Source organism: Bombina bombina, chromosome 1, assembly GCF_027579735.1.
Source record: "Bombina bombina isolate aBomBom1 chromosome 1, aBomBom1.pri, whole genome shotgun sequence".
In the NCBI taxonomy this organism is placed as follows: Eukaryota; Metazoa; Chordata; class Amphibia; order Anura; family Bombinatoridae; genus Bombina; species Bombina bombina.
Window position 1 is genome coordinate 171,715,227 of NC_069499.1, and position 12,973 is coordinate 171,728,199.

Genomic DNA, 12,973 nt, shown 5'->3' on the forward strand with positions numbered 1-12,973 from the left:
CCCAAACAGCTCTCTTCCCTCCCCCACCCCACAATTGTCCCTGCCATCTTAAGTACTGGCAGAAAGTCTGCCAGTACTAAAATAAAAGGTGTTTTTTATTATTTTTTTTTATTTTTTTATTATTAATCTGTGATGGACCCCTGCCTTAGCCCCCAACCTCTCTGATCCCCCCCAAACAGCTCTCTAACCCTCCCAACCTACCTATTTGCCACCATCTTGGGTACTGGCAGCTGTCTGCCAGTACCCAGTTTTCCCCAAAAAAGAAAGGTTTTTATTTTTTAGTTTTTTTTTTGTTAAACATAGCTTTTTCTGTAGTGTAGCTGCCCCCCCCCCCCAATAACCCCATCCCCCTACCCTAGCAGATCCTATTATTTAAAAAAAAAAAAAAACGTTTTCTGCCCCCCTCTCTCTTCATTGGTGTCAGTGGTTGCTCCGCGCGCGCGCATATACACACACATGCACGCGCGCACGCCCCCGCAGGCCCCCCTCCGCACGCTCCCAGCATCCGGCGTGCACAAAGCACTTGCAGGAACCGGATGCCGGGGAGCGATGGGCCGCCCACCCGCCTCCCCTGTAAGCACCCACCAACAAACGGCACCATCGCTACCGGTGCAGAGAGGGCCACAGAGTGGCTCTCTCTGCATCGGATGCTTTTCAAAGGGTATTGCAGGATGCCTCAATATCGAGGCATCACTGCAATACCCTGAGAGCTGCTGGAAGCGATTGCGATCGCTTCCAGCACTCTCTTAGACAACTGACGTACCAGGTACGTCCATTGTCACTAACTGTCAGGTTTTGCAGGACGTACCTGGTACGTCAGTTGTCATTAAGGGGTTAAAGGAATTAAAAGAACACTCAAGTAAAAAGATTCAGTTCAAGCAACAGAATTAAGAAACATTCCAATTTACTTCCATTAACAAATTTTGCATGGTCTTTTTCTATATACACTTTCTAGGGAACAAGATCACACTAAGGGGCCTATTTATGAAAGGCCTGTCGGACATGATCCAACATTGCGGATCATTTCCGACAGACCTCCATAAAGGCGGAGAGCAATACGCTCTCCGCATTCAGCATTGCACCAGCAGCTCTTGTAAACTGCTGGTGCAACGCTGCCACCTGCAGATTTGCGGCCAATCAGCCGCTAGCAGGGGGGTGTCAATCAACCCGATCGTATTCAGAGCAGGCGGACAGGTTATAGAGCAGTGGGCCTGAAGGCTCGCCAGAAACAGGGGGCTTCAAGCTCCATATGAAGCTTGATAGATAGGCCCCTAAGGGGTCGATTTATGAAGCAGCGGATGCTGCTTCCGACCCACTCCACTTCAGTTCCACCTGAAGCAGAAGTTAAAAAGCAGCGGTCCTAAGACCTCTGAGGTGGTGGACAGCAATCAGCCAAATCGAATACCATTGGATTGATTGACACCCCCTGCTAGCGGCTGATTGGCCGCAAATCTGCAAGGGGCGGTATTGCACCAGCAGTTCACAAAAACTGCTGATGCATTGATAAATGCCGACAGCGTATGCTGTCGGCATTTATCAATATACGGCGGACATGAAACGCTATATTGTATCATGTCCATCCGCACAATAATAAATTGACCCTTAAGCATGTGCACAAGCTCACAGAGTATACATATATTAGTCTGTAATTGGCTGATACAAGGGGCCAGAAAATGGGAATAAAAATATATTTTTCCGAAAAAATGTACTGCTTATTTGAGTTAGGGGCCGAATTATCAAGCTAACATTAGGTTAGCGCCATGTTTTTAAATCAAAGTATGTCACAGATATCTTCCTACAAAAATGTATTTTACGGACAACTGCTCCTGGCTCTACTGAACTGGTCTGTTTTTTTTCTAAGAGTATTGGGCACGCTGTCTAGTCACATCCAGCCTGATCGCGCCATTAAAATGAATGTAGCTTGCTCCCGCTCTAGTCTGGTAGCGGGAGCGAGCTACATTATTATTATTATTATCGGTTATTTGTAGAGCGCCAACAGATTCCCCAGCACATTCATTTTAATGGCGCAATCGGGTCAACTGTGACTAGACAGAGTGCCCGATGCGCTTAGAAAAAAACAGACCCGCTCAGTAGAGCCATAAGCGGCAGTCTGTAAAATAGATTTTTGTAGGAAAATACTTTGATTTAGAAACATGGCGCTAACCTAATGTTATATAATTCTGCAATATGTGCAGAATTAAATAACGTTATTTGGTGGGTTTAATGGCCCTTTAAATCATTGTATTTTTATTATGTATTAGTTAATTATGTCCTTTAACAGGGTACAAAGTCATGTTAATAGCACAAGATAAGCCAGTTTTATAAAGCTTGAAATGACTCTGAATTTAAAAACCTCACAAAAGAAAAGGAAAAAGAACTTGTGAAAAACTTTTACCTTTCGGAATAGAATTTGGTGCTTGACAGGTTTTTCCACAACCATTACTACAACATTTCAAATTTCCTTCACATTTACTGTCCTGGTCACACATATTAACGCATATTCCAGCGCTTCCGGGTTTTAAAGGAGGGCAGGAACCCGCCTTTGTTTCTGAAAATATATTAGAAAACATCAGATAAAGTCAATACTATTAATATCAAGTGCACTACATAATAATTGATCAGCTGAAAAGTTTAGAAGATAAAGGTATGTCTTGTTTACTTATCATCAAAGACAAAATTGATGAACTGAAAACCAACAAGGAGAGTACACCAGTCATGGACATTGCAAACAGTAACAAAGAGGCAAGCAGTGGGTCCTCAATGACAGAACAGGTATCTGGGATGGTTAGACTAACTGATGTTGCTGCTTTATTGCCACGCAGAAAATTCAAAATGCATGGTGGTGTCATTTCAGTTTGTGGTTCAGACATGAGTTACAACAGTGTATGTAGACAAATTGATGAGGGTTTGAAAGAGCAATTCTCTGAATCTGAAATCATACGCACAGGCCCATATTTATCAAGCTGCTTAAACAAGAGAACAAGGGTTGGACAACCAGTGAACACTTCAAATAATCTGTCCCATGCAAAGGTTAATTGTGTGTCTAGTCACAGTTCAAAAAATTAAATTCTAACAAAAAGTAAGTCATCAAAACAACAAATAGCACAACTGATTGGCAGAAAATGTATGCTGTCATGTTGGATGAATGGTGTTCTTGTTGAAATTCTGTTGGACACAGGAACTCAAGTCAGCATGGTAGGAGAGACATGGCTAGGAAAGTTTCTTCTGGATGTTTCCATAAAGCCTATAAAAGATCTACTTTCTGACAGCAAGCTACACATCATTGCTGCCAATGGCTATGACATTCTATTTATTGGATGGATTGAAGTACTTATTGAACTCAAAAGTAAGGGACATGGAAACTTTGCCATTCATGTGCCAATGCTGGTGAGGAACTGTTGCATTGATAATCCACTTCTTGGGTTTAACGTTATTGAAGAATTGATCAGAGAAAACAGTGACCAGTCAAATAGTACTCAGGACCTGAATATTCTGTAGTGAAGCTATGAAAGTAAGACAGAGAATAGCTAACAACATTGTCAATGTTGTCAATCAGATTCAGAAGAAATGTCTGACATTTGTGTGGTCAAAGTGGGGAAGAAAGTACTCAAGATTGGCAGAGGTGAGCTTTGCAAAATAAAATGCAGAATTAGAACATGGTCTGAAGGAGGAGTCATGCCATTTGAACCACTTCCAGAATGTCCAGTCTAAGATGGCCTTGAACTGTTTCTTACGGTGGTAGATGTGCCAAGTGGTGTCTCTAAAGTTGTGAAGATCCCTGTCCTGAATCACACTCAACATAACATTTACCTTCCTCCAAGAACAGTGTTGGCTACCATTACTCCATTATCTGAAGTCTTACCCTTCATCCGAATTGATGGCATTGGAAAAGGAAATAACCAGAATGAAAGTTTGGTTCATGTAAATCAACTCAGTGGATAGACGGAGTCAGTTACCTATTAACAAAAACCTTAAATGGCACCCATCTGTCAATTTAGAACAACTATAAACACAAGAACAGTAGATTATCAGACAAATGCTATATGACGAATCAGATGTCTTTGCTCAAGATGATGGAGGTTTAGGATGCATCCCAGATATGAAATTGTAGATAAATTTGAAAGATGACTCTCCCGTTCAGAAATGCTATAATTCAATTCCAAAACCCCTATACAAGGAGTGAAAGAATATGTCCAAAACCTCCTTGACCAAGGTTGGATAAAGAAATCTTCCTCTGCTTACTCATCACCAGTTGTTTGTGTCCGAAAGAAGGACAGTAGCTTACGGCTATGTGTTGACTTTCGGAAGTTAATTTGAGAGACTATTACAGACAGACACCCACTACCAAAAATACAAGATTTGTTGGATAGTCTACAAGGATTTACATAGTTCTCGATCCTAGACCAGGGTAGTGCTTATCATCAAGGCTTTGTGGATGAGGGGTCAAGACATATGACTGCTTTTAGCACTTCTTGGGGACTCTATGGGGCCAATTCATCAAATCCATATGGCCCTTCAGGCTCACCGGAAACAGAAGTTATGAAGCAGCGGTCTAAAGACCACTGCTCCATAACTTATCTGCCTGCTCTGAGGCCGCAGACAGAAATCAACCCGATTGATTACGATCGGGTTGATTGACACGCCCTGATAGAAGCTGATTGGCCGCAAATCTGCAGGGGGCGGCATTTCACCAGCAATTCACAAGAACTGCTGGTACGCCAAAACTTTTCATGAGCATATTGATGATCTTAGGCAAATGCTTTGTCGAATGTGTGAGTATGGCATCAAACTCCCACCAAAGAAATTTGAACTTTTCAAACAGCAGATTTGATACCTTGGTCGGATGGTTTCAGGAGAAGGCATTATAATTTACCTGAAAGATCTTGAAGCTGTATTACAACTGAAAAAGAAAGAACCAAAAACAGTTGGAGAAGTCAGATCTTTGTTAGGGTTTCTGAGCTTCTACAGGTAGTTCATTCAAGATTTCTCTCGACTTGCTTAGCCACTTTTTGAACTCTTGCAGAACCCTGAGGAAGAGTCTGTGGCTAAAACCACCAAAAATAATCTAGGCAGACAGAAGACAAAAAGTGGGAATAAAGCCCAAATGCCATCCAAAACACTGATCCAGTGGACACCCAGACACCAAACTGTTGTATCGAGTTTTGTTGATATGCTTACCAATCCACCGATCCTGGCATACCCTGATTTCGACTTACCCTTTGTGTTGCACACTGATGCATCCAATGAAGGCCTAGGTGCTGCACTTTATCAACAACAAGGTGGAAAACATCATGTTATTGGATTTGGCTCTCAAACATTGACTCTAGCAAAATGCAACTACCACCTACATTCTGGCAAACTTGAGTTGTTAGCTCTTAAATGGGCAAACTGTGACTAATTTAGAGATTACCTGTACTACCCTCCAACATTTACGGTGTACACAGACAACAATCCACTGGCATATGTCTTGAGTACCACCAGATTAAATGATGTGGGTCATCACTGGGTCGTCAAGTTGACTGATTTCACCTTTGATATAAAATACAGGCCAGGTAAACAGAATTCAGATGCAGATACACTTTCATGATATCCTATGAAGCTCATAGATCACCTGAGAGATAACACTGATGCTGTGCAATCTGAGCTTGTTTCAGCTACGTGGCAAGGTAGCAAAGCTATTTTGGAAGAAGAGATACCATGGGTGGCTTCACTGACTCTCTGCTCAGCAAGTGAGGTGGAAAAAGAAATACTGAGAGGGCAGAGAGTATCCCAAAAGACTAAGGAGGATGTAAGAGCTTTATAAAAAGATGATATCAGTATTAAGGAAGTGGTCAAGCTTAAGAAAGGCAACTGGACCCCAAACAACATGGAAAAGAAAAGCATGACCAGAGAAACCAGGTGTCTGATACATGAGTGGAACAAGCTAATAGTTGAAGAAGGAATTCTGTACCGGCACACAGGGAATCTGAAACAGCTAGTCCTACCAGAAAAGTTGAAGCCATTCGTTTGTAAAAATCTTCATGATAACATGGTCACATTGGCACTAAAAAGGTAACCCATTTAGCACATGACCGAATTTACTGGCCATTTAAGCAGAAGGAAATTGATGAATATGTGCTCAAGAAGTGTAACTGTATCAAACAGAAGTGTCAAAACATTTCTAAATGAGCACCTATGGGTTCAATCACCACAAGTTCACTTTTTGAGTTAGTGTCCTTTGATTATCTTCACTTGGAGCAAAGGAGGGTACAAATACATACTCGTCTTTGTAGATCATTTTACATGCTTTGCACAAGCGTACCCAACAAAGAATAAATCAGGGAAAATGGCGGCAGAGAAGATCTTTCAGGATTTCATACCACGTTTTTGATATCCGGAGAAACTACATCATGATCAAGGACGAGAATTCGAGAATAATCTGTTTCAGACACTGCAACAATTGGCAGGGATTTCTCATTTAAGGACTACCCCATACCACCCACAGGGTAATCCAGTTCAAAGACTGAACCATATATTGTTGCAGATGCTTCACACTCTGGAGGAAGAGAAAAAGTCTGACTGGAAAGAACATCTTCAACATCTGGTTCATGCATATAATTGTAACAGACATGAAGCCACTGAATACTCTCCATTCTGTTTACTGTATGGAAGATCTCCCTGGTTACCAATTTATCTGATGCTTAACCTAAAATAAGAAAGCAAGACACAAAGTCATTGGACATTTGCTCAGAAGTGGGCATCCAGAAGCTTACAAAATTGCATCCGAAAATAGCCAAAAATCATCTGCTAAAGTAAAGAAGTACTACGATAGGAAGGTAAAAGGAGTGCCTCTTCAACCTGGTGATCGGGTGTTAGTACGAAATCTCTCTGAGAGAGAAGTTCCGTGTAAACTTCGGCCATACTGGGAAAAATCAGTGCACAGAGTGGTGGAAAGGATCAAAGATGGTCCTGTTTATAAGATCCAACCTGAAACTGTTAAAAAGATATTCGAGTATTGCACAGAAATCTTTTACTACCAGTGAATGACTTACCTGTTGAAGAACGTATTCCAAAAGTGGCAGTAAAAAAAAAAAAAAATGAGTAAGAGAAAAGACACAGAGACCGATATATGCTTGGATGAGGAAGAATGGTACTATCCTTACTTACCAGCGACTACAGTAAATAATGACCATCTTGCACCTCAACAAATGTCTCAAACTGAACATATACCTTCATTAAGACCTTCTGCAAAAGAGTTAAATCCTACAACAACAACATTAGAACCAGTGTATGAACAGGAAGACAGGATAGAGGCTTACTACCAAATTCAGGAAGAGGAAATGGTTAGGCTAGAACCACAAGAATTGCCTATGCCAAGTCAAGTATTATCTGTAAGACAAGCAATGCAACTGGAGAACAGTGATGGAGAAGAACCAGATTCTGTGAGTAGATCAAACAGACATGCAAAGCCTAAAGAAATGTTGAAGTATGACACCTTAGGTCAGCCAATTTACAGACAAAGTCAGATTAACACAGTGCAAATTTACATGATCCCAGGCAGGACAATGACTTACCAGGTAGTTAAAGCAGTTCCTTGGTGGCAACCAATACCTATCTGGACTTGTTAGATGACTGACTAAGAGACGATAGACTGACTGAGTATTGATGCCAGGAGTCATCAAAAAGATGAAGGGGAGAGTGTAATGGACTGGAAATTAGATTGTGGAAATTATTAGAAAAATATACACCACGCAATTCTTTTCTGTTTGAAGTTTCTATGAGTTCTGTAAAAGGTGTTCTCTAAGCAGCCTATAGGTGGCACATGATGCTGTAATGAAGGGGGAAGGGAAATAAAGAAAAGAAAGTGCTATGATAATAACTGCTTTTGCTTCTCATTATTCTACAGTTACTGCCTCTGATTTTCCCATGTATGAGACCAGTAACAAATACAAATATAGAAGAACAAAATGTGATCATGTCAAACTATTAAATACACATACTATATATATATGTACAGTGGGGCAAAAAAGTATTTAGTCAGCCACCAATTGTGCAAGTTCTCCCACTTAAGAAGATGAGAGAGGCCTGTAATTTTCATCATAGGTATACCTCAACTATGAGAGACAACATGTGGAAACAAATCCAGACAATCACATTGTTTGATTTGGAAATAATTTATTTGCGTATTATGGTGGAAAATAAGTATTTGGTCAATATCTAAAGTTCATCTCAATACTTTCTTATATATCCTTTGTTGGCAATGACAGAAGTCAAACATTTTCTGTAAGTCTTCACAAGGTTGTCACACATTGTTGCTGGTATGTTGGCCCATTCCTGCATGCAGATCTCCTCTAGAGCAGTGATGTTTTGGGCTTGCACTCCCATGCTTCACAGTAGGCATGGTGTTCTTTGGTTGCAACTCAGCATTCTCTCTCCTCCAAACAAGACAAGTTGTGTTTCTACCAAACAGTTCTACTTTGGTTTCATCTGACCATATGATATTTTCCCAATCCGCTTCTGGATCATCCAAATGCTCTCTAGCATACTTCAGATGGGCCCGGACATGTACTGGCTTAAGCAGGGGGACACGTCTGGCACTGCAGGATCTGAGTCCCTGGCGGCGTAGTGTGTTACTGATGGTAGCCTTTGTTACTTTGGTCCCAGCTCACTGCAGGTCATTCACTAGGTCCCCCCATGTGGTTCTGGGATGTTTTCTCACCGTTCTTGTGATCATTTTGACCCCACGGGGTGAGATCTTGCATGGAGCCCCAGATAGAGGGAGATTATCAGTGGTCTTGTATGTCTTCCATTTTTTAATTATTGCTCCCACAGTTGATTTCTTCACACCAAGCTGCTTACCTATAGCATATTCAGTCTTCCCAGCCTGGTGCAGGTCTACAATTTTGTTTCTGGTGTCCTTCGACAGCTCTTTGGTCTTCACCATAGTGGAGTTTGGAGTGTGACTGTTTGAGGTTGTGGACAGGTGTCTTTTATACTGATAACAAGTTCAAACAGGTGCCATTAATACAGGTAATGAGTGGAGGACAGAGGAGCCTCTTAAAGAAGAAGATACAGGTCTGTGAGAGCCAGAAATCTTGCTTGTTTGTAGGTGACCAAATACTTATTTTCCACCATAATATGCAAATAAATTCTTTCCAAATCAGACAATGTGATTGTCTGGATTTGTTTCCACTTTTTGTCTCTCATAGTGGAGGTATACCTATGATGAAAATTGCAGGCCTCTCTCATCTTCTTAAGTAGGAGAACTTGCACAAATATATATATATATATATATATATATATATATATATATATCAGATAAGTTGCTAACACTCAATCATGCAAGCAAAAATATTTTTAGGAAAGAAATATCCTTGTTTGAGCATTATCTCTGTAGCTATCTCAGTAACTAGACAAGGCTATGAGGTGGGGGGATGGAGGTGCTTCCTTTAGCAGAGAGTATAAACCGCAGGCTTTGGTGGTGCCCTTGGCTTTTATGCATCAGTGTATTTAAACTTTTTTTATTTTACATTACAGCACATCAGATGAGGGTATACAAGTTTGTGAGTGCCTGTATACGTATATGTAATATTGGGAGTCATATGAGGTACAGCAGGGGATAGGTGTGTGCGACTGCTATGAGTCTATATACTAGACTACTGTGTTAACCCTTTGATTGCCATGCTTAGGGGTGGGAGGGTTAATCAAAGCTCGAAAATCTGCTCCAAATTACTGTATTCTTCTATGTCTTATGCACTGGGGGCTTCGTTGTACCTGTGCAACAGGTAGCACTATTATAGACACAACTGTTACTATAGATGTTTACTATTTTTCAGTAATTTTTCTTCCATTTCACCAGATTTTAGTTATCAATCACTGTACCTATACATATGTCTTAGTACACATTCAAATACATTTGTCCTATTTTGGGCCAGATTACAAAAGAAGCACTATTTAGCACTTTCGCATGCATGCTTATTGCGCTAGAAGTATTTTTTTTTTTTTGTGCGTGTCTGGTTGTGCTCAAATTACAAGTTGAAATTAAAATGTTTTTGCTTGAACGCATGAGAATGTGTGATAACCTATTCCCCCATAGAAGTCAATGGAGCTCAAACCCGATCGCATATTCTCATGTGTGCTAACTCAACATAAAAACATGTATATTTCACATTTCAATGTTCTTCACATACCAGAAAATGTTCTATTTATTTATCAATACATATTTCTACATATATATCTGATGGTATTTTGGTACAATGTCTATGTCTCTCTCTCTCTCTCTCTCTCTCTCTCTCTGTATATATATATATATATATATATATATATATATATATATATATATACTCTCATATATATATCCATGATTATATATAGGTATATATATATATATATATATATATATATATATATATATATATATACAGATATTTATAGGAATATCTATTTAAAAATACTTAGAACATTTTCCCATATGTGCAGAACATTGCAATATGAAATATTTACAGAAAATACACAGTATAACACTTTATTAAATATGAATATTGCATAAATATGCTTTTCTTTCATGTAATTAGCAAGAGTCCATGAGCTAGTGACGTATGGGATATACATTCCTACCAGGAGGGGCAAAGTTTCCCAAACCTCAAAATGCCTATAAATACACCCCTCACCACACCCACAAATCAGTTTTACAAACTTTGCCTCCCGTGGAGGTGGTGAAGTAAGTTTGTGCTAGATTCTATGTTGATATGCGCTTCGCAGCAGGCTGGAGCCCGGTTTTCCTCTCAGTGTGCAGTGAATGTCAGAGGGATGTGAAGAGAGTATTGCCTATTTGAATTCAATGGTTTCCTTCTACGGGATCTATTTCATAGGTTCTCTGTTATCGGTCGTAGAGATTCATCTCTTACCTCCCTTTTCAGATCGACGATATACTCTTATATATACCATTACCTCTACTGATTCTCATTTCAGTACTGGTTTGGCTTTCTACTACATGTAGATGAGTGTCCTGGGGTAAGTAAGTCTTATTTTTTGTGACACTCTAAGCTATGGTTGGGCACTTTTATATAAAGTTCTAAATATATGTGTTTAAACATTTATTTGCCTTGATTCAGGATGATCAATATTCCTTATTTTCAGACAGTCAGTTTCATTATTTGGGATAATGCATATGAATAATTCATTTTTTTCTTACCTTAAAAATTGACTTTTTTTCCTGTGGGCTGTTAGGCTCGCGGGGGCTAAAAATGCTTCATTTTATTGCATCATTCTTGGCGTGGACTTTCTTGGCGCAAAAAAATTCTTTGTCATTTCCGGTGTCATACTTGTCGCCGGAAGTTGTTTGTGATTGCGTCATTTTTTTGACGTTTTGCGCCAAAAATGTCAGCGTCACCGGATGTGGCGTCATTCTTGGCGCCAAAAGCATTTAGGCGCCAAATAATGTGGGAGTCTTTTTTGGCGCTAAAAAATATGGGCGTCATTATTGTCTCCACATTATTTGAGTCTCATTGTTTATTGCTTCTGGTTGCTAGAAGCTTGTTCATTGGCATTTTTTCCCATTCCTGAAACTGTCATTTAAAGGGACATAATACTCATATGCTAAATCACTTGAAACTGATGCAGTATAAATGTAAAAAGCTGACAGGAAAATATCACCTGAGCATCTCTATGTAAAAAAGGAAGATATTTTACCTCACAATTTCCTCAGCTCAGCAGAGTAAGTTCTGTGTAAAAAGTTATACTCAGCTGCTCCCAGCTGCAGATAAAAAAATAAAAAAAAATGAAGAAATGAACAGCAGCCAATCAGCATCAGCAGTGCTGAGGTCATGAACTCTTACTGTGATCTCATGAGATTTGACTTAACTCTCATGAGATTTCATAGTAAGCTTCCTTTACCTGAGTGGTGAAATAATATGAGAGTGCACAATGCTAGTCCCTTCAGATGTCCCAGGACAAACACACTAAAATGCTGCTTAGAAATCCTTTACAATGGGAGGTGGCTACTGAGGAACTTTTGAGGTAAAATATCTTTCTTTTTTACATAGAGATGTTCAGGTGATATTTTCTAATCAGCTTTTTACAGCTATGCTGCATCACTTTCAAGTGTTTAAACATTTGGGTATTATGGCCCTTTAAGGAATTTGATAGATTTTTCTTTATATGTTGTTTTTCTATTACATATTGCAAGATGTCTCAGATTGACCCTGGATCAGAAGCTACTTCTGGAAAAACGCTGCCTGATGCTGGATCTACCAAAGTTAAGTGCATTTGTTGTAAACTTGTGGTAACTGTTCCTCCGGCTGTAGTTTGTGATGAATGTCATGATAAACTTGCTAATGCAGATAGTATTTCCATTAGTAATGTTCCATTACCTGTTGCTGTTCCATCAACATCTAATACTCAGGGTGTTCCTGTTAATATAAGAGATTTTGTTTCTAAATCTATTAGAAAGGCTATGTCTGTTATTTCTCCTTCCAGTAAACGTAAAAGGTCTTTTAAAACTTCTCATATTTCAGATGAATTTTTAAATGAACATCATCATTCTGATTCTGTTTCTGATGATGATTTTTCTGGTTCAGAGGATTCTGTTTCAGATATTGACACTGATAAATCTTCATATTTATTTAAAATGGAATTTATTTGTTCTTTGCTTAAAGAAGTCTTAATTGCATTAGAAATAGAGGAATCTAGTCCTCTTGATACTAAATCTAATCGTTTAAATTCGGTTTTTAAACCTCCTATAGTTATTCCAGAAGTTTTTCCTGTCCCTGATGCTATTTCTGAAGGAATTTCTAGGGAATAGAATAATCTGGGCAATTCATTTACTCCTTCTAAAAGGTTTAAGAAATTGTATCCTATGCCATCTGACAGATTAGAGTTTTGGGACAAAACCCCTAAGGTTGATGGGGCTATCTCTACTCTTGCTAAACGTACTACTATTCCTACGGCAGATAGTACTTCCTTTAAGAATCCTTTAGATAGGAAAATGTAATCC

General features: G+C 39.5%; 1 protein-coding gene across 2 annotated transcripts in view; it reads right to left on the reverse strand.

Annotated features, from left to right (window-relative positions):
* The window catches only part of LOC128636577 (WAP four-disulfide core domain protein 3-like), a 58,086-nt gene extending 55,568 nt beyond the window's left edge, over window positions 1–2,518 (reverse strand). For both annotated transcript variants that reach the window (XM_053689580.1, XM_053689574.1), the window contains exon 1: window positions 2,396–2,518. In XM_053689580.1, coding sequence (XP_053545555.1) covers window positions 2,396–2,489 — 94 coding nt within the window. In that variant the 5' untranslated portion in view covers window positions 2,490–2,518. The remainder of the gene's footprint in view (window positions 1–2,395) is intronic.
* Window positions 2,519–12,973: the final 10,455 nt, after the last annotated feature.